We start from the raw sequence: 19,617 nt of genomic DNA on the forward strand, positions 1-19,617 counted from the left end.
AGGAGGTAAGGAATGAGCTGTTCCTATCTTGCTTGAGTAGCTCACTCGGTCTGGAGCCTGCACTTCTTGTGGTGCTGCAGCAGTCCCAGCTGCGTGTCTGCTGCTCCGTGTGGGCGTTACTGCTGTCACAGCCATGGTGGCCGGAGCTGCAGGCAGCCCCTGGCTCTGTGCTCTGCGATACACGCGGTGAAGTGACCGCTTGCCCTGACCAAGGCACCTGTCCTGGCTTCCCAGCTGCCTGTACGAGGGGGGGGTCTGTCTGCTTCAGTCTTTCAAGGTAGTGTATGAAGGGTAAGGAAATACGCGTCGCCTCAGGGGTTTAATAGTGTCCTCTGAAAGTTGCTGGTAAAAAGAACTTGCTTTACAGAAAGGAGCCTCATACTGTTCCTGAGCTTTTCTCCTGTTGATCCTCCTGCTTAAGTAAACAGGAAAAAACAGTGTGTTGCCTGGGCAAAGCCTGTGCAGCAGCCAGGCTCTCCCTCGCATTTGTAACTTCTGACACGTTTGGGTTGAGTGTCAGTGGGGGAACAGCAGAACGGGACTGAGGCAGCAGGGGTCTGCAACTCCCCTTGCTTGAGCAGCATGAGGGGGTAGCGGCAGCATTTGCTTAGTGCTTCTGGGGATCATACCCTGCCTGCCACCTCACCCTACAGTTTGAATTAACAGGACAGGACCCTGTTTATAAACAGATCTACCGCAGTCGGCATGCAGCACTCGCAGTGCAGCGGTCGCAAGACATCTGCGTCGGGCTGCTCTCTGTCTGGCTTTAGCCTGGCTCCCGTCAGTGGGTGTTAGGAGTGTATGTAGGCAGCTTGTTGCAGCAAATTCCTCCGAGTGCATAGCTTCCAACCATTCTAACAATCTTTATTCTAACAATTGTGACTCTTCACTCGTGGATGCTATCAGCCAGTGGCCTGTGCTAACCATGAAAACGAGTCCGCGCAGCAGCAGAACAGAAATGTCTGTACAGCAGGCGGTGGGAGGTTTTATCCTCCCAGGGTGTAGGAGACAGAAGAGAAAGTAGGGGTGATTGGTGATGGATCCCCCAGGGAGGAAGGGGGGGAGAGTGTGTGGCTGAGCGACAGGACAGCTGTAATGAAGGCTTCAGCCAGGCAGTGAGTGTCTGTGTAGCATACAGCTTGGGGTACACGGACCACAGTGCTGGAGCAGAAGCTGGGGGCGGGGGGGCTATGCCAGACACCCTCCTGGAGTAGTAAAGCACTGGCACCAAGGGCCCAGGTCATCCCTGCTTGAGTCAGAAACTCGTGGTGGACCCAGTTACGATGGGTCTATGTGTCCTGTGGCCCAGTAAGATGGATATCTGTGTCCTGTGGCCCAGGTAAGATGGGTATCTGTGTCCTGTGATAAGCTACTGGGGTGCTGGGTTCTGTTGTTTTTTCTTGTTACGAAGACCAACTTGGCTATGTTACAGCCAAGAGCAGTGGTGCTGCAAGTTTCCTTTTCTGATAAACTTTCTTCACTGAGCTATGCTTCTATGAGCTCTTGAGCTCAATGGCAGCGTAAACTATATATTATACTAAACTATACATTAGCAAGCAATGTCCCTCAAAGAGGGGATGGAAAAACCATGCCCAGAACAAACAAAAATGACCCCACAACCCAACCCCTTCACTTCGCTTTTACTAACTTTATGAGGTAGGTAAATAAGATAGCAATTTAATGCAAAATTAAAGCTTTTCTGCTGGTCTTTTATAACCCAATCAATCCTGCTGCAGTGTTAGTTGTGCTGTTACTCTTAAACGGGTGGAAAAAAAACCCCATCAAAACCAAACCAAACTCCAGCCCTCCTGAGTGGGCAGAGTCTCCCCCCTCCCTGCACATATCCCCGTAGCTATGCGTGCTTTCTACATAAAACACCAGAACTATCCCGTGTCCCACCAAACCCCTGCTACACACAAAAAGTACAATAGCATCATAGAAGCGTTCAGGTTGGAAAAGACTTAAGATCATAAAGTCCAACCATTAACCCAGCACTGCCAAGCCCACCACTAAACCATGTCCCTACGTGCCACATCTACAGGCCTCTTAAATACCTCCAGGGATGGTGACTCAACCACTTCCCTGGGCAGCCTGTTCCAATGCCTGACAACCCTTTCGCTGAAGAAAATTTTCATAATATCTAAACCAAACCTCCAATGGAGCAACTTGAGGCTATTTCCCATCATTCTATGGCTTGTTCCTTGGGAGAAGAGCCTGACACCCACCTCGCTACAGCCTCCTTTCAGGGAGCTGTAGAGGCAGTAAGGTGAGGCCTCCCCTGAGCCTCCTCCTCTCCAGACTAAACACCCCCAGTTCCCTCGGCTGCGCCTCACAAGACTTGTGCTCCAGACCCTTCACCAGCTCCGTTGCTCTTTGGACATGCTGCAGCACCTCCAGGTCTTTCTTGAAGTGAGTGGCCCAAACGTGAGTGACACCAGCCTTCGAAAAACAACTGTATCTCAATGAGTTATTTCAAAACTGAAAGGCTTCCCTTCTCCATACTAGCCCTGCACGTGACTCCACAAAAATTTCACAGTTCTCTGCATGTTTGTTTTTGTTTCAGTTCCCCTTTCAGCCTTCACACCTATGCCATGGAAAACTGCAGACCGTTTTGGCAGCTGCTCCATCTTATGGCTCAAATAGTAAGTAGAAAAATATGAATGAGATTTTGAAATTTTTATTTTGTTAAACAAAATTACAAGAAAACTATAGGTGGAGGAGTTTTGCACTGACAAAATTATTCAAGTAGCTATAAACAAAGTGAGTTTACCGATTTGAAAACTGAGCAGGTCTTCCTTTACTGGTTAACAGTAGCTGAAACAAAGTAATTACAATTCTGCAAGCCACAAGTCTCACTTTGTCCACTAAAAGCTGATGGAAATGGAATAAATCAGTCCTTAAATGCAATCAGCTGCTAAGCTACTGAGAACAAATTCATCATGAAATAATTTTGCCTCCTCCATACTCTTTTGCGTGATTAGTCAGGTGCTGCCTCTGCTGCCATGAAAAGTAAAAATACCCTCCATCTCCAGGGCCAGGTTTTTGTCCCCGTTGGTTGATTTTTCCCGTTTTCTTTAACGCCAGCCCCTGCCTTTTGCCATGCGTTGACCTGGTGCCGCCACTCAACAAAACCAGGCTTTGGAGCCGGGACCAACCCTGCCCCTGTGTTGCGGTCACAGCTCTGAGGCCCTCTGTAGCCTGGCACTGAGCTGCTTTAAGGGGCAGGTAATTAATATGTTTAGCTTATAGCTCATTTCTATTGCAGGGAAGGGCTTTTCCTCTTAGTTGGGAACCAGCTCACTCCTCCAAACCGGTGTTCTTAAGCCCTGATACTGTCCTTCATGCTCAGTGCAGATCTCCCGACCAGAACCAGTACATCGTCTTTATTACAGACTCTGCCGTCTATTACAGGAAAAAATCTGCCACACGGTTAACAGAGGCTGTGAGTCAAATCTACCATGACCTCCCAAAGGCTCAGGGTGATAAAGCTTTCATCAGCTCCAGCCAAGACTATGTCTGGTGAACAAAATGTTCTGCAAGAATGATGCGCCTTCTATAAACATGTTTTTCTGGCAGGGTATGTCCTGTTGTTTTAAAACTTGGAGAGACTGACTCAGCCTGGCTCCTGCAGGAGCTAAGGGAATGCAATGGGTGGAAGGGAAGGTGGGATGTAAGGGGGTGCAGAGGATGGCATGTGAGAAGAAAAGCTAAAGAGGCCAAGCTGAGCCCAATACAGCCTCTGGCATGCAAAGAGCCACTGCTGTTAACCAGTGGTTTACAGAAAGTTTGTGTGTGTATTGGCCACCTCCTTTGGTCTGTTTTTTGTGCCAAGGCAGTTTTCCAACATGTCTTTTGTGGGTAGGAAGCTGTCGGTACTAGTGACAAATTGCCATAGCGCATTCCTGCCCAACAGGCGGCATTTTTGCTCCTCCTGGGCAATGCTGTCTAACCTGACTCCTCAGATGTGCCTCAGGCTTCCCTGGCACACGTGATGAACAAGCCCAGGCAGTCCCATCCCACCAGGCGGCACAGCTCTACCAGCTTCCCAAACCTGGTCCCATTTTGGAAGCGGTCACCCACCCGCACAGCTCCCGCAGCTGCCCCCAGCACAGCAGGGCTGCCCTCCCAGCAAAGCTCGGCCAGCTGCACCGCCTGCACCGCCATCCCAAGTTTGATTTGCTTGTCAGCTCCAGACAGAGTCCAGACCCAGCGCACCCCACACAGGGAGGACTACTGCTTGGTCATTTTGCTTGTCATGATCCATTCCTCCATTCCCTTTTCATGCAGAAACTGAAGAAGTTGACCAAAACCATCTTGCTCAGCCTGTTTGTGGCCGTCTGGAATTTGCTCTGAGGATCCATGAAACCAAGATAGTCCTTCCACCTTTGAGATGCATGGACCACACCTTGGCTGAAGACTTCACAAATGACTAGGGTTTCAGCCTTGTTCTTCTGGTTGTCCTTGGGTGCCTTCTGGCCCATTTTCTGTGCAGGACTTAGTTTCCACGTGCAGACTGCCTCAGGGAAGTCCCTTCCTTTTCCAGCAAAGGCTTTGTAGTTGCTGGGCTCAGCCAGACCTATTAAGCATGCACGTGGTTACCTGCTGCCTTCCAGATGAAGGTCATGGCCTTCTCCTGGGTGTTTCTCTACAGCTGACTGAGCAGCAACCAGCCCAACAGGCCCAGTCACTTTCCCACCTGAATTCATCTGTGCTCGTTTTCCTTGCTGTTAATTCTGGCACCATTTCTTCAGCTGATGCTATCCCATTACAGTCTGATTTTATCTCCTTTGATCTCCTCTCTAGGACTATGAAGCAACCTTTTTCTTTTAAATCACCCAGAGTAGGCATCCAAACCTGAAGACTTCTACAGGGTGCCTGAAATGACGTGGTGGTGTTTTTTGATGGGCTGTCGGGTGTTGTATTCCAGTATTAACTGCTGCTACTGTCAGTAGCGTTAGTTGTGCCATGGCAATGCACACCACCTTGGACTTTGGGCTCAACCGAGAAGCTTGTGCTGTTGCTGCCTGTAACCAGATTATCTCAAGGAAGCTTGGACAGTCAATGCAGCACAATGCAGGACTATCAAATGCAGCTACAATAAAATGCTTCCTATTCTCCCTAGCAGTGAAAGCTGGAACACAGGCTTACTGCAGCAGCAGGAGCCAGCCCTGTTCAGTTCTAGATGTTGCTGGTGCCAAATGCACTACTCTGGTCTCTTCATTGGTCCAGGATCTCACCATCTTTCTGAAGAAACAGGCTCTGTCCTGCTGAACGCTGCTCTTCCTCCTCTTCATTCTGAATGAGTGAAGAAAGTGCCAAGGATCTGTCTTTCTCTGCCCTCTTTACTCCCATTGCTCAAAACTTCATTTGATAGATCTCTCCTTCTGACTACAGCTGTGGTGCTCCTGCCACCCAGGGAAACACCTTCTCCGATGCACGGGCTGGTCAGTCCTGCTGCTGCCCTTGGGTCCCCTCTCTAAGAAACAGATCATGTCTTACATATTATGTGTCTTTTCTTCCACAGGTCTTCAAATGTGTCATGGGCCCATCTCCGTTCCTTCAAGACCTTCTCAGAGGGAACACGCTGCTGCTTCTCCTGGTATCTCTGACTGTAACTCTAATTTCCTTTCTGATCAAAGGTTCTCCATCACTTAATACTCTCCTTGCTGACCACTGCTCCAAATCTACTTGCAACTCAGGAAGCTTTTCTTTTAGCTGCCTCAAAGAGCACAATCTTCTTCCTCCCAACTGAGGATAAAGAAGCTCAGTAGGAAAAGCTCTTGCTGCAAAAGAAAATGCCAGAATACTAAGGTGAAGCATAAAGTATGCACTGAGCAATCATAACAACAAAGCCGTGCAAGGTATAAAAAGTATGCAGGTAGAGTAAGTGCAGCTTCCTTCCTGAAGGGAAAGCCAGGATGCAACAATACCTAGTGGATGGGAATCAGAAGAGTAATTCCAGAGGTTATTCTTATTTATTCTTATAATTATATATAGGTAATTTAAGCAAATGGAAAAAAGCTGGGTTTAACCTCCATAGGCTCTTGAGCAATACACATCTATCTTGTCCTCATCACTGTAAACAAACAGCCAAGTTTATTATACTCTAGGTTTCAAAGTGTTTATCCTCATGGTTCCCACTGAAATGTTGGGCTGGTGAATAAAACCACAGAAATTAAGGTCATGAGACAGGGGTTCTGCATTTTCTGGTACATTATCTGGGCTACACTGGGCAAAACATTGATACATCAACTGTACCTGCACCCCAGCAACAAAAAGTACTTTGGGGAAGCTCAGCTCCTGTTGGCAAAGTAGCTGGAGCACCTCTGACTGCTGAGGGCTCCACAGGCATGAGGAGGGGAATGACACCTGGGACCAGAGAGACGGGTGCCCAAGCAGCTCACGATACAGATGGATAGCAGTTGAACTCAGGGGGCCTCAGCGCCGACCTCTCTAAAGCAGCACAGTCATCAAATGTGGACTCTCATGGCTGACTGCTAAAAAGGCTGTCTAAAAGACTGACATCTAAAAAGTCCATCTACTTTTTAGATGGTGCTTTTCACCCGCCTGGATGCTCGAGTCCCCTCTGTATTTCTGTGCAAGCGCGGACATGCAGCTTCTAGTCCCTAGCAGCGTTCTTCCCTCCTCCTCCTCAGGACAGGAGCAGACCTACATCCCCCACGGAGCAAGCCACATTCGCCTGCAAATGCTTGAAGCCGGAGGAGCCGAGGGATAATACATGCCCACGAGGTGCAGGTGCCTACCCCCTTGTCCAGCTGGGCTGCAGGGCTGGCCAGCTGCCCTACCAGCCCAACACCTCCCACCACCCTCCCCTGCCCCGCAGCCCCTGCAGGGCCAGCGTGGGGCTGCCCGGGTGCCCCCTGCACACGTGCCAGTGCCCGTTTCTCACAAGCCCATCACTGCCACGGGGCGCAGCGGGGCTGGGTTTCTTAGCTGTCAGCTGAGTCCTTCTGCAGGCACTATCGACAAATGAACTAATGAGTCCACAAAAGATGGGTGATTTTGCCCCTTCTCCTTCATCTTTTTAACAGAACAAAATGAGCTTCCTAGGAAAATAAAAAGGAAAAGATGACAACACATTAAAAAGGAACCAGCTTCCAGAAACACTTTGCATTTTCCACAGACTTTATTGGATTTTACATGGCAATACACAGTAGTTACATTGCCCTCCTCAAACACGCACAAATTAAAATACCCCGGTGGTATCAACTGTGTGCACACGTGCGCAGTAAGCTTTCTGACTTTATCACTTGCTTTCATATTCCACCCCCATAAAACAACCAAGGTTCAGATGATAGGCAGCTGCAAGGGGATGACCTGGCTTCCAAACAGTGAGCGCAGGGCAGGATTGTTCAGAGCAGAAAGCTGCTCACACTGGACTTAAATAAACCATCATCTGCCATTGTTGATACGGTTGCTAATAGCACTGGACTGAAGAGAAACCAGAGAGTGTTTGTGCCTATTTCAGCACATAATGTTGCGTTGCTAGCCCCCTTTTTTCTTCCCCTGTGAATATCACAAGTCATGTTCACTAGCCAGTGTCTAGTGAGAGTGAACCTGGAAGAATACTTCTGCTCAGAAGCCTGCCCCATGTCTTCCCAGTGCTTCTGCAGCATTAGGGAGAACAGGGTCTTAAGTTCAGCTTACATGTAAGTAATAACCATATGCAGAGTATCCACAGAAAGAGAGCCCTGAATTCACATCCCAAGCATCTGCACCCTAAAGCTGATGGCAGGCGTGACAAACATGTTATCTCTGCCTGAATAAAATAGCTCAAACACCCCCAAGACTGCAGAGGAAGAAACAAGTGGCCACAAATTATTGGCAGACAGGAATTAGTCAGGAACATTGAATAAAGCACCAGTTATGATCTGTTTGTAGACAAAAGGTGAGCAGCACAAACTCTCTGACGTATACATTATGGATTGTTTGCCTGGCTCCAGTTAATAAAGAGAAAAAAGCAGCACCTGATATTATGTACAATACAACCAGTCCACATCAAATTTTTCACCTTGGTACATATATAATAGCCTACACTGCACATCCTTCAAAGAACCAGGCTGGTAATAGCTCATCAGGTTACAATAATATAATGCTAGAATATGTCTCCAATCTTATCCCAACATCTGATGGGAGCTCCTTGGGAGCCCCTGAAGGAACGTTTCTTCCTTTCCTAGCTTTGTTAATAGTGTTTCAGGAATAACCACAAAGTCTGTGCCAATCTAACATCCCTTGCACCACACCAGCAACGTGTCAGAAACAATCTCACTTCCAGCAAGGAGAGCAATGAAATGAGTGACAAACGCTTGGTAAAGCAACACACCACTGCAAGGAACAATTCCAGCTGTACTTTTTTTGCCTTTACAAAGCAAAGAAGCTTCATGCCATTGTGCTAAAATACATGCAATGTTCAACACCATACGCATAACCACTGTAATAAACAGTTCCTTTTTTTTTTTGTTTGCTTTTGGCTAGGACACCTCGCGGTACTGAAAGTCTGAAAAAAGATTTCCACTGGCTAGTTAGGATTTTTAAAAATCTGATGATCTTCAAAAGCAGAGGAGCTGTACTTTAAGAAGGTAAAATGATGAGCAACATGTTTGATATTTGAATTTTGGAGGAAAAGTCCCACTTTAGGTTTAATATTATGAAATAATATATTTCCTATACATTTCTCTATATAACTTTATCTTTTTGCAACTACATCATCTTTACATTAGTCACAGCACAGAAATATCCCTTCCATACGCAGGGAGTACCCTCAACTTTAAGGAAATTTTTTAAGTTGTAAGTCACAGAAGTTTTAATAACCTTGTTTGAATGCTATAACTACTGCTGCTGGGAACAAGAAAGAAGATGTTTTAATACGTGCAGTTTCCGTAGGAGTCACTGCTAGAAGAAATGTGCTTTGTAATTGTTTCATCCCAAATGGAAGATCATTAAACTGTGCACTTAGTAAAAAGCAATGAAAGCAAACAGTTCCAAAGGTCAGCCTGCCTTTTCCAGTAACCAGCTGGTCTGCAAACTGGCATAATTTTTTTACAACCCTTTCCCCTTCCCCTACACCTTGGACTTTCCATCACTCTATCTCAGAAAATTTAAATTCTTGCTTTTATACGTAGTTCATACACTTCTTTTTTCTTTTTCTTTTTTTTTTTTTTTTTATAAAACAGTATAAAAATAAGAGCAACAGTCAAGAACTACCAGAAGGTTTATGCATGGCATGGATGACTAAAATCCTACATTGGATACTGTAGGAAGGGCAGAACTGGTATTTGTGCCAAACAAATGCACTTGGAAAAGAGCAGTAATGTCTTTTTTCAGCTGAAAGCCTAGAGAAAGCTGATGCATGATATCTACAGATGCAATACTTCTACCTAAAATCATCTGTTATTTTGAAACAGTATAAAGGGTTATCTGAGGCTGTGAATAAGCAAAAGGAGCACTATCATACCACGTACATTTAAATGCAACACTGAAACATATCACCAGTTTGTACATTAAATATAGTAAAAACAATTACCATTCACCAGTGTCTGGGTGTTTCTTATGGCAACTTTAGAGTAGGCACCTTTTTTTTTTTCCTGCCTTTTTTTTTTTTTTTTTTAAAATCTCTGTGCCTGCCAATGTTACTTCTAACAAACAGAAGCAAGAGCAATGTAATGTACATGATTTGCTGCCCGTCACGTGTAATGATGACGTTTCTTGCACATAGAGAAGTGAACCTTTGTCAGTGCCTGGTGGTTACTGTCACACGTTAGAGTCCTCATCTGTTATACTGGTGCTAGGAGAGCGAGTTGCAAAGTCTTTAAACATTTCATCTTCTTTCAACATGTGCTAGAAAGGAAAGGAGGGAAGAGTCAAGGTTCAGGCCCTCACAACTGAGATCAGGAACCCAGGATGGTCCAGCCCTGTGCCTGGCAGCAAACACCGCTGTCAGCCCTGCCAGCCACTGCTTCGTTCTGCTGAGGATGTTTTTCATTCACACTAGTGACAAACCAGCTCAGTGCTGTCTGCTAGCCCTAACAGCTCGGGAAGCACAGGCTGTGGCTGGGCTCCCACCCAGAAAATGCACTGTGAACCCCAGCTGGAGCTCACCACCCAAGGGCAACCCGCTAGCCTAGAGCCAGATGCCACGTCCTCTGCCCTCCCCAGGGGTCAGCGAGGAGAGCTGGCAACCATGGGCCACTGCTCCCTGCTGCGGGAACAGGCAGGGATCTTCCTTCTCTTTTCCCTTTCCTCTCTGTCCCCATACAAAAACCAAAGGACCTCAACTGTTCTGATAAGTTCTGATAAGGCTTTGCTACACCTATAATGTGCACAGTGTTTTATATACTTTAGCCCTCAGAGACCAGTGGCACTTCCCGCTATCCAAAGACTAGGTCCTGCTATGCACTGGAATCTGTCAAAGCAACTGCCCCCAAAACTACAAAACTCAGCTGCTTGACAGAGTCAGTAATAGCGAAGAGAAGTTGTACTCGGTGTATTTGTATTACACAGCATCGCTACTTAATAGTGGCAACTGGGAAGGGGTTTACACCCATCTCACAGAGACCTTATTCCACAGACCCCACTTTCAAGCCTTACAGTCAAGTTGTTGATGCCTTCAGAAAACGCTCCTATTTGCCTCACTGTCCCTTCTGAATCTTCCATCTATAAAAAAACCAGATAATGAATAATAAATCAATAATAAATTCATTGTATGCCATGGGAGAGTGGCAATTAAGTGCAGCACATAATGTAACTGCTTGATTACAGCTGACATGATCAGAGCAAGGGAGGAGCGTGACATTTTGGGAGAAAACAGTTATGGCAGAGTAGGTCCTAAAAAGGCTGCATTCACAGCTTGAACCTCCTTGGGCTGAGAGACCTTTGTTAGTAATGCTGTGCGACTGCAGGAAGTCAGGACCTTCACAGGCCAAAGCAGACAGAAGGCTTCCCTGGGGAAAGGAAAGTTTTCCACCAAACCTGACAGCACAGTCAAAGAGTCCAAACTGCTCAAATGGGCTTACCTGCTCCAGTCTGTCCAAATCATCATCGTCATATACTCGGATATCCAGGCCAGGCTTAAAACCCTTCTTTGTCCCACTTCCAGATGCCCGCCCCAGCTCCATAGGACACACATACTCTTCCACATCATCTTGCTTCTTCTTCCTCAGGCTCCCAAAATTGCTGAAGGCAAGTTTCTTTGGCTTACAAGTGGAGAGAAAATTGACAAGAAGTTAGAGAATCAGCAAAGAATCAACAGGTTGCTTACCCTCGCACTGGTATTTCAGTGATGAAGGGTCAAACCCCCACTGCTCTCCTCAACAAAGACCTTCTGAGTAGCTGTATTTCACGATAATTGCATCTGAATGGACAAGATGTGTCCCCTCATTCTACCATTAAGACACCACCATTTAAAGGATCCCAAATGTGATCAGAACCCTACTGCATTAAACCATGAGCATACAAACCATAAGAGACAGTCTCCCTCCTAAATACCTTATAGAACAGACAGAAGGACAACACATGAGTGCTACCTCTTGTCCGTGCACATAAGAGGCTGAGATGTGGTGCGTTCATGGCAGACACAAGTGTCAAACCCATCTGTGCCGAGTCCTGCTCTCGTGCTTCTTTCATTAGCAGTAAGCTCCCCTTCTCAGACCTTACCGAACTGCCCTCCAAACGTGGCTAAAACCAGCACACTGGAGATTCAAATGTCGGCCTGTAAGCTGACACACTGACCCAGAACAAGTGACCAACCTTTACTTTGGCAGTTGCTGTTAGGAGGACGTAATCTGGGGACTCCATGGCTTCACGTTTCTGCTGCTGGGCCTCTTGCCCGATGAGGAGGTTGAAATGAGTTGCCAAGTGCCGTCTCAATAGTGTCTTGTTCGGTGGGATGTTCAGCAGCTGTGCCATGGTTTCTACATTGAAACGAGGCTCCAAAACCTATCAACACAGAGAATCCAGCTGAAGCCAGTACTGTCTGATGAGCTCTCAAAGACTTCATCAGGCATGCCTATCTTGGTCACTTCCTAAGGTTGCTTTGGGGTTTTTGTTTGTGTTTTAGAGGAAACGTACAACAAAGAGGGAGAAAAGAGAGTTAACTAGTTGAAGGATTCATAAACCCCTACCAGGCTTTCCTTCTGGAATTGTAAGTAGAAACATATTGACAGGTAAGAAAGGAACAGATAAATCCACGCTTAACTCTTTTAATGTGTGAAGCTGCCACAAAATGTTTACCAACCATCCTCTTCAATTCTGGAAAACACAGCCTTGGAAATGATGGAAAATAAACAGACATTAAATGTTTTGGGCAGGGATATACCTCTCAATCGCCACAACAAATTTCTGCAAGTGTTAAGTCTCTTGTCTGGAGTATTTGATGCTGTAACAATTGAAAACAATCCCAGCTGGACATTGAAATCACAAGTTTTACAAAAGTAACAAGCCTTCTTCACAAAATAAAACACGTATCCAGGTCTAGGAAGGAAGACGGTGGCTGTTTAACAGCACGATGGCAGTGTACTTCATTGTGGAACAGGAGGTGAACACCATACGTACGTTAAATCCTGAGTGGAATATAGATAATGAAACCCATTGCTGCCCACACTAATCCTGCCCAAGAAGTTCATGTCCTTTGAACTACGGAGTAATAAATTTTGATAGCGACTTCTTACTAAGCAGAATAAGATAAGGTGTGTGCAGCAAAGGTGTCAGAACTTTGCTCTAGTGATTCCCAGCCGTTTTTTTGGGGGTTTTTTCCATAAAATGGAACAGGCCAGCCTAACGCCTTACCATCAGTCCCCCATGCACACCGCTGCCCCGCAGGTTAGGTGCGTACTCTGCCAGATCAACGGAGCGTAACCACTCCATCACGCGATGGTTGGTCCACTGGGTGACCTCGGAAGGTGTGACGTTATTCTGTGAACAGGAGGAACACGCAGTTAAGAAGACTTTCCAGCTCAGCTGTCCCAGCCCCAATCACTACTGAAACAAACCTCTCCTGCCCTTAATGAATGCAAGTCCACTTTGGAACTGGATAAAAAAGCTTTTTGGATTGCTATCTTGCAGCAATACCAACATGGAGATGGGTCTGGACAGTGGGCAGGTCTGTATTATGCTTCATGTCATTTGATTATCCTGCTGTGCACTAGGACTACCTGCAGTTTCTACCAGCAGAACTGAAAATTCAGTTAGCTCCATAAGCTGCTGTGCTTTTTTTGCAGATACACATTGTGAATCTAAATCCAAGAGTCTGGGTTGCTTCATCATCCATTGCCCTACGCAGCGTACGCTGCTTCCAAAACGAACTGATGGCAGTCTCCCATCTGGTAACAGGGCCAAACTCCTTTTACACAGAAAATTTTGAGACAGCCATCAATTTTCCAGAAAGTTACATAAGACTCTTAGTAAGAAGTGGTCATGGAACTCAGTGTTGAAGATGATTTATGGTCCAGACAGCACATCAAAGAAAACAGCCAGCTGTTGGCTAAAACGTAGGATACTTGGCAAAGGGGGACTTGAGTCTGGGGCCACAGCAGGTGGAGGAAAGAAAGTGGTGTTCCAGGTAGTGATGGCAGAGCATGAGACTGGAAGAACAATATGAGGAAAAGGAAACCAAAAATGAAACCGAATGAAATGGGAAGGAGAAGACACAGCAGGAATAATCAGAAACACCAAGGAAAAAACCCTAGAGGATTCCTTTTCACAGCTTCACCTTAAAGCAGTACCTCGTCAGATGGCCTCCTGCGCAGACAGTTGGGCTCAAAGTTATTTATTCTCAAAACCTGAATGGCTCTTTTGATGCTGAGGTGGTGGAGGACACTGACAACTTTCAAGGACAGCAAGTCATCCTGTTGAAAAGGAAAGGGGAGTCAAAGAACATAGATGTACTTACTGGTGGAACCAGCACCTGACTGGAGGAGACTGTTTCGGATGTTGGCTTAAAATGGCACACCTGACACATTCCAGGGTAAGATTTTAATACACGAGACACATGATTAATGTTAAACCATCTGTCCTAAAATAAAAGCTTCCCATGTTGCACTGCACTAGCTCCTGGGCAGTGTTCTTCACACAGGGAACAGAACTTAGTATGAGAAACCTGGGGTAATGAAGAGCGGAGAGGGTGAGGTGACACATCCTCAAGCAATCCGATCAAAGCCAGGACAGCTTTCCAGACACCGCATTAGACTCACTTGGCATTTGTATTTAATCCTGCCGAAAGTTTTAACACCACAAACATCCAGCTAAGAGTTTAACTGAGAACAATAAATTACCCTGAAAATTGACCACAACTGCAAATGATAAACATTTTTCAAAACGGTTGTCACAAGTGATGGAACGATGGACAAGGTGACCCTACCCAGGGCTGCGGAGAAGTTCACCTTAAGGCTCCTTGGCCCCATCTCACGATCCTTGTGTAGCTCCTACCTTGCACAGGCACCTGCTGTGGTTCAAGGGAAGGGCAGCAGGTTGCCCAGGAGTGCCAATTCTCCCTCGTGTGCCAAGGGAGCACACTGGACACACGGGCAGCCTGGCAGTGCTGTTACACCACACCATCTTCAGCGTGGAATGAGCCACTTCTCACATGTCACAGGGCAAGAGCCTGCGAAGGCACAGCCACACTCCTCCCCTGCAATGCACCCTACAACCATGGAATCATTTGGGTTGGAGAAGACCTTTAAGATCATTGAGTCCAACCGTTAACCCAGCACTGCCAAGTCCCCCACTAAACCACGTCCCTAAGCACCACATCTACACGTCTTTTAAATACCTCCAGGGATGGTGACTCAACCACCTCCCCGGGCAGCCTGTTCCAATGCCTGACAACATTCCAGTGAAGACATTTTCCCCAATAACCAATCTAAACCCTCTCTGGTGCAACTTGAGGCTGTTTCCTCTCATCCTTTCACCTGGGAGAAGAGACCAACAACCACCTCGCTACAACCTCCTTTCAGGCAGCTGCAGAGAGGTAAGGCCTCCTCTCAGCCTCTGGTGATACCGACAAAAGCAGCTGGTTCCTTCTCCAATAGCTCAATCCTTGCAATTTTTTTTACTTAAACATTCATCTCATGGGGCACTTATTTTATAGCTCACACAGACGAGCTGTTTAGGCTCCTACCAGTGCCTATGGAAAGTGTCAGTTCGTGCAATGCCAAGGAAAGAGATGGTGCCTCACAGCACCCCTCTCTCTGCACTGGCCACAGGGCACAGCCAACCGCCTCTGGCTGAACAGGTAGCTTTTAGATGTCAGGAGCTGGGAGAAATTAGTTCCTCCCTTTGTGACTACAGTAGCAAGCAGGAGTTTTGCTTCGGCTCCATTAAAGCTCCCTTTTCTCCCTCTTGTACTCGGGGCTCCTTCAAACCACCGAGGAGGGGTGAGACAGAGCCTTCTGGCACCCAAGGGGGCTCAACTCACAGGACACGTGGACAATGCCGAAGGAGACAGAAGGTTTAGATTAGGCTCACAGGTTAAAAAAGGCTGCTGGTGCTACCCAACCCCCTGACGTGCTGACTGGTTTGCAATACATGCAATGCAGAAGGTGTCACATTTTGCCCACCTCTCATTTCATTCCAACGTATAGCCCCAAAATTCAGCATTTCAAAACCAAAATAATCATATTCTCTCTCATTTAGGGAGCCAAGCCATGAAAAGGAGGAGTATGTGACAGGCCTGGCTAGACTTCCCAGCTCACTGGCTGTGGCTGTAGCTCCAGAGCAGCGCTACAGAAGAAAAACCTCCCCTGCACTGCAACTTGGTCACGTGCTGGAGACTTGCACTCCTGCTGAAGTTCAGTTGTAAATCAGTCCTAACTGTGCCATTAAGTGTCTCAAAGTCCAATTCTCTGCTGGTGCAAGTTGGCTGACTTCAACAAATTTATGCATCCTTGTGCCAAGATTAATCTGGCTTAGAATGTTTTAGTATTACTTATGGATTTTATTTTGCCAGAATATTTAAGAATAGATTCTTCGTTTACCCAAACATTTCACTGCGTTCAGCTAACCTTATGATGAATCTAAGACTAGAGTTTCTATGTCATGTTTTCTAATTTATTATAAAATAATAAATATTTGCTATTATTTATTTTGAGTCAGAGTAACTTCACAAGATTTTAAAAAGTATTTCTTTCATACTTTGCATACAGCTGTATTTAGTTGGTCGTTTACACTGAATCTGTTATAATTTTATGGTCAAAATCTGTTGAAAAATATCCCCAGTGATCTACAATTAAAGGGAATTGACAGGAAGAATATTTATTTAAAAGGCAAAGCTCCTGCTATGAATCTCTCCTCTGTTCACCTATTACTTTTCTTTTTAATACAAAAAAGACCGACTGTTGAATAATACAAGTCCCCTTACATTACAGCCTGTGCTGCGTCTTATCTGCGTTCAATCCCCGTTCAGTTAACACCGTGGTAGTAAAGTCTCTCAACACAAGATCAAGGTCAACGGAGCCTACTGGCATCAGATCACCGAGACTTAAGAAGCAGAAGACAGAAACTGCTTCCTGCTTTTATATTAATGTCTGGCCTTGAAACACCAAAGGAAACAAACGCCAAGCCCCACTACATAAGCAGTATTTAACATTTGACCGAAATGGACTCAACAGCAAAGTCACGCCAGGTAGCCAAGGCAGGTCAGTCCCGGGCAGCGGCTGCGGTTCCTCAGCAGCACTGTGCTTGTCTCAGAGGAGGAGAGTTCAGTGGATCAACCCTAGGCTTCCTCCTGGTGCTGTTGTAAAGCCTATACAAAATACATGCAAATGGGGCATAAAAGGGTAACTTTTACTCTGTCCATGGCATGGCTTGTGAGAGAACAGGAGCGTGATTGATTTCAACTTTGTTATACAGAAGAGATTAATATTAGCGCTGCTTAGTTTGCATCTGTGTCTCCACAGAGACGAACAAAGATCTTACCTCATCTCACCTGAAACACGACACAAAGGAAACCTGCTGGGTTGGCTTCAACTAAAAGCTACTAAATGTAGCCTGTTTTCAAACAAGCTGGCTCTTAAAACTGCAATTTTCTTCAAAGGAAATTGCTTGGGTTTTATTCACCTGAACATCCACATGAATAGGTAAGTAGACCGAATGTTTGCTCACTGAAGAAAAAATTTCCACCTACCTCTATTAGTTAATTAACAGCAAAGGCCCAGCTGCATGAACTGTGACCACAGATTTTGCACACTTCTGTGTATTTGCAAACACTGCCTGAGCACACCAGTGTCATGCACAGCTGTTAAGCACAAGACTGCCCATTTCTCGTGCGTGAGCCTGTTAGCTCTTCCACCTTAAGATAGTATCTTTTAAAGCTGAAAAGAATATAGGAAATAACTTGCAGGTGAGTAGTAGTATCAGAGCTTCTGTCTTCTATCGGTTACAGCTTTTGCTTAACACAGGACAGCCACTACGGTTTCAAAGGGTTCTTTAAACACTGCAGTGGAGCCCACAGACAAGTACAGCATTTTGGCATGTCCTTTTTGGGGTAGTGATGTCTCTGACACTCTGACCTCCCCTCAGCCTTCTCCCTACAATCACCCAGAAAATGTGAAGACCCAATTTATGAACAATTCAACAGATTTGAAATTATTGTCCCATGAGAAAGTCCCATGAGACACAGGAGATGTTTAGCTGTTGGAGAGAAGTCTGTACTTTTGGTACACTACGTGTGCAGAGGCGTAGCCTCTGCGATGCTGCAAAAGCGAGTAAGCTCCAACCTTAGCTTACTTTCAGTACATTCAGTCATCTGGGGCAAAACTGACATGTGGAGACAGCAACCATGTGGCCCTTTTATGTTCCTCTTTAAAACTTTTAACAGTCCCAGAGTAATGCACAGATGGTCAGCCAGCCTCCAGAAGGTGCTGACCTTCTGCTCGAGGAAGCTACAAGCCCGATAGCTGTGATCCAGCTCTCTGGCTCCTTGTGGACACTGGATCCCCTAAGACTGGTTCTGCTCTCCCTGGATGGACACGAGAATGGCTGGCTGCAACACAAGAGCTGTCTGAGCAGCCACAGAGCCCCCACTCATGGGGCCAGCCGGGGTTTGGCCAGTGGCCGCTGCCCCAGGAGGGCTGAGGGAGAGTTGGCAATGGTGGTGCCTCTTCCCCAGCCAGAGCCATCTGTCTCTTGGGGTCAGCTGCTGCCTGGACCCCTCTTCCCCTCCACAGAGCAGGGGCAGGGAGCGCGTTTGGGGCCAGGGCTGCTGCCAGGAAAGGCTTGGGGGCAGCTGAGAGGAGGTGAACATGGGAAGGGGAGAAGGCTGTTCACCGAGGCACATGGCAGGGCACAGCTGCTTGTGCCCTGGGGTGCAAAAAAGGTTGCTGTCGCTGGCGAACTGACCCAAAGGGAGCAGGAGGAACACGAAGGCTGGGATGAAGTTGGAGGGCGTTACATTAATTTATTATCAATGCAGCTGCAGCAATAGGCGCAGTGAAAGCAGTTCTCTCTCTAGTCTCACCTGGTCTTTAGTGAGCTATCCGGAGGTACATCAGTGTGCATTAAAGTGGAGAGAAACTAAGAACATGAAAAAGATGTCAGGAAAAGAAAAGCCATTTACTCACCACGCTCATGTAATGCAGCATTCGGCCATCCACCTTTCCTTCATCAAACTGGGTCTTATACTGGGGGAGGCCAATGTCATCCAGCCACCCTAAGGCAGAGACACACAATCATGTTAGTCTGGTAGCCAAGTTACCTAGCACCAGTTAGTTTTCTTCTCATTCTCTGAGCCCCAAATTAGCCATGCTTAGGAGCCCTATCTAAAGTTGGTCTTCAGCATGTAATAAAATCTTACTGGTAACCCAGTGGTAATCCAGTTTTCCATGATTGTTTTCCTCTTCAGATCCGAGTGCCTGCAGAGCAAGCTGAAGCTTCTTCCGATGCAATGGGTGCTTTATCCCAAGCTCCTGTGAAAGGAAGGAAAGCAGCCAACCTAGAGACAATACTGTATTTTATTTCTCCCTCTGCTGAACTACAAATGGTTTCATTGAGTCACACTGTACACAGCAGTTGCTAGTGACTTGGCAGGTGTATTTTCTATTTGCTGAGTATCAGCATCATTTTAGCACATGTGCAGCACTAGGGAAGTGGTGGATTAATTTCAAAATGTGGTGGATTACAAACTGTATGAAAATGTCAGTCATGATATTCTCATACCAGGTTAAAAAAATCCCACAATATAAATCATATTAGCATTCCGAAAAATACTTGATGGGATTACTTCCCTCCCTCCCACTTTGGCAGGTAAGGTTGAAAGAATTGTTTAGTTAAGAGCATATGAAGGTCCCAGGAATTACTGAAATTTATTACTGCTTCCAAATGCATAACACTTTCCCAGTTTACTCGCAAGTGCAGCCATTCCAGGATCTCTTCAATCCCATATACACTTTTCACCAGTGCTTGCTAGGTAATGTTACCTCTATGGCAGCACTATACACTCTAACACTATTGCAAGCCACTATGTTCAGATCACACTTTTCTTATTCCAGTTGTAGTGTAACTACCAACTTTGAATTAGCCTAATTGAGAAAACAAGCTTACTATTTGGTGAGGAGAGTGATTTTTTTAGAAGCTGAACATTCAAATGTTAGCAAATACTGTGGATTC

The 19,617-nt window shown here is 46.2% G+C and overlaps 2 protein-coding genes across 9 annotated transcripts in view; both read right to left on the minus strand.

Moving 5' to 3' along the window:
- Positions 1 to 2,102: 2,102 nt before the first annotated feature.
- On the minus strand, positions 2,103 to 5,963 carry REP15 (RAB15 effector protein). The gene is given in 2 exon segments (XM_055711345.1): positions 2,103 to 4,283; positions 4,286 to 5,963. Coding segments are annotated over 2 exon segments (510 nt in total). The 5' UTR covers positions 4,482 to 5,963; the 3' UTR covers positions 2,103 to 3,969.
- Positions 5,964 to 7,128: 1,165 nt separating this feature from the next.
- Positions 7,129 to 19,617, minus strand: part of PPFIBP1 (PPFIA binding protein 1) — a 119,746-nt gene continuing 107,257 nt past the window's right edge. For all 8 annotated transcript variants that reach the window (XM_055711342.1, XM_055711338.1, XM_055711344.1 and 5 more), the window contains 8 exons: positions 18,806 to 18,917; positions 18,573 to 18,661; positions 13,740 to 13,862; positions 12,805 to 12,930; positions 11,767 to 11,955; positions 11,034 to 11,213; positions 10,609 to 10,674; positions 7,129 to 9,858 (listed from right to left, as the gene is read on the minus strand). In XM_055711342.1, coding sequence (XP_055567317.1) covers positions 9,772 to 9,858; positions 10,609 to 10,674; positions 11,034 to 11,213; positions 11,767 to 11,955; positions 12,805 to 12,930; positions 13,740 to 13,862; positions 18,573 to 18,661; positions 18,806 to 18,917 — 972 coding nt within the window. In that variant the 3' untranslated portion in view covers positions 7,129 to 9,771. The remainder of the gene's footprint in view (positions 9,859 to 10,608; positions 10,675 to 11,033; positions 11,214 to 11,766; positions 11,956 to 12,804; positions 12,931 to 13,739; positions 13,863 to 18,572; positions 18,662 to 18,805; positions 18,918 to 19,617) is intronic.

This window comes from Falco cherrug, chromosome 5, assembly GCF_023634085.1.
Source record: "Falco cherrug isolate bFalChe1 chromosome 5, bFalChe1.pri, whole genome shotgun sequence".
Classification (NCBI taxonomy): domain Eukaryota; kingdom Metazoa; phylum Chordata; class Aves; order Falconiformes; family Falconidae; genus Falco; species Falco cherrug.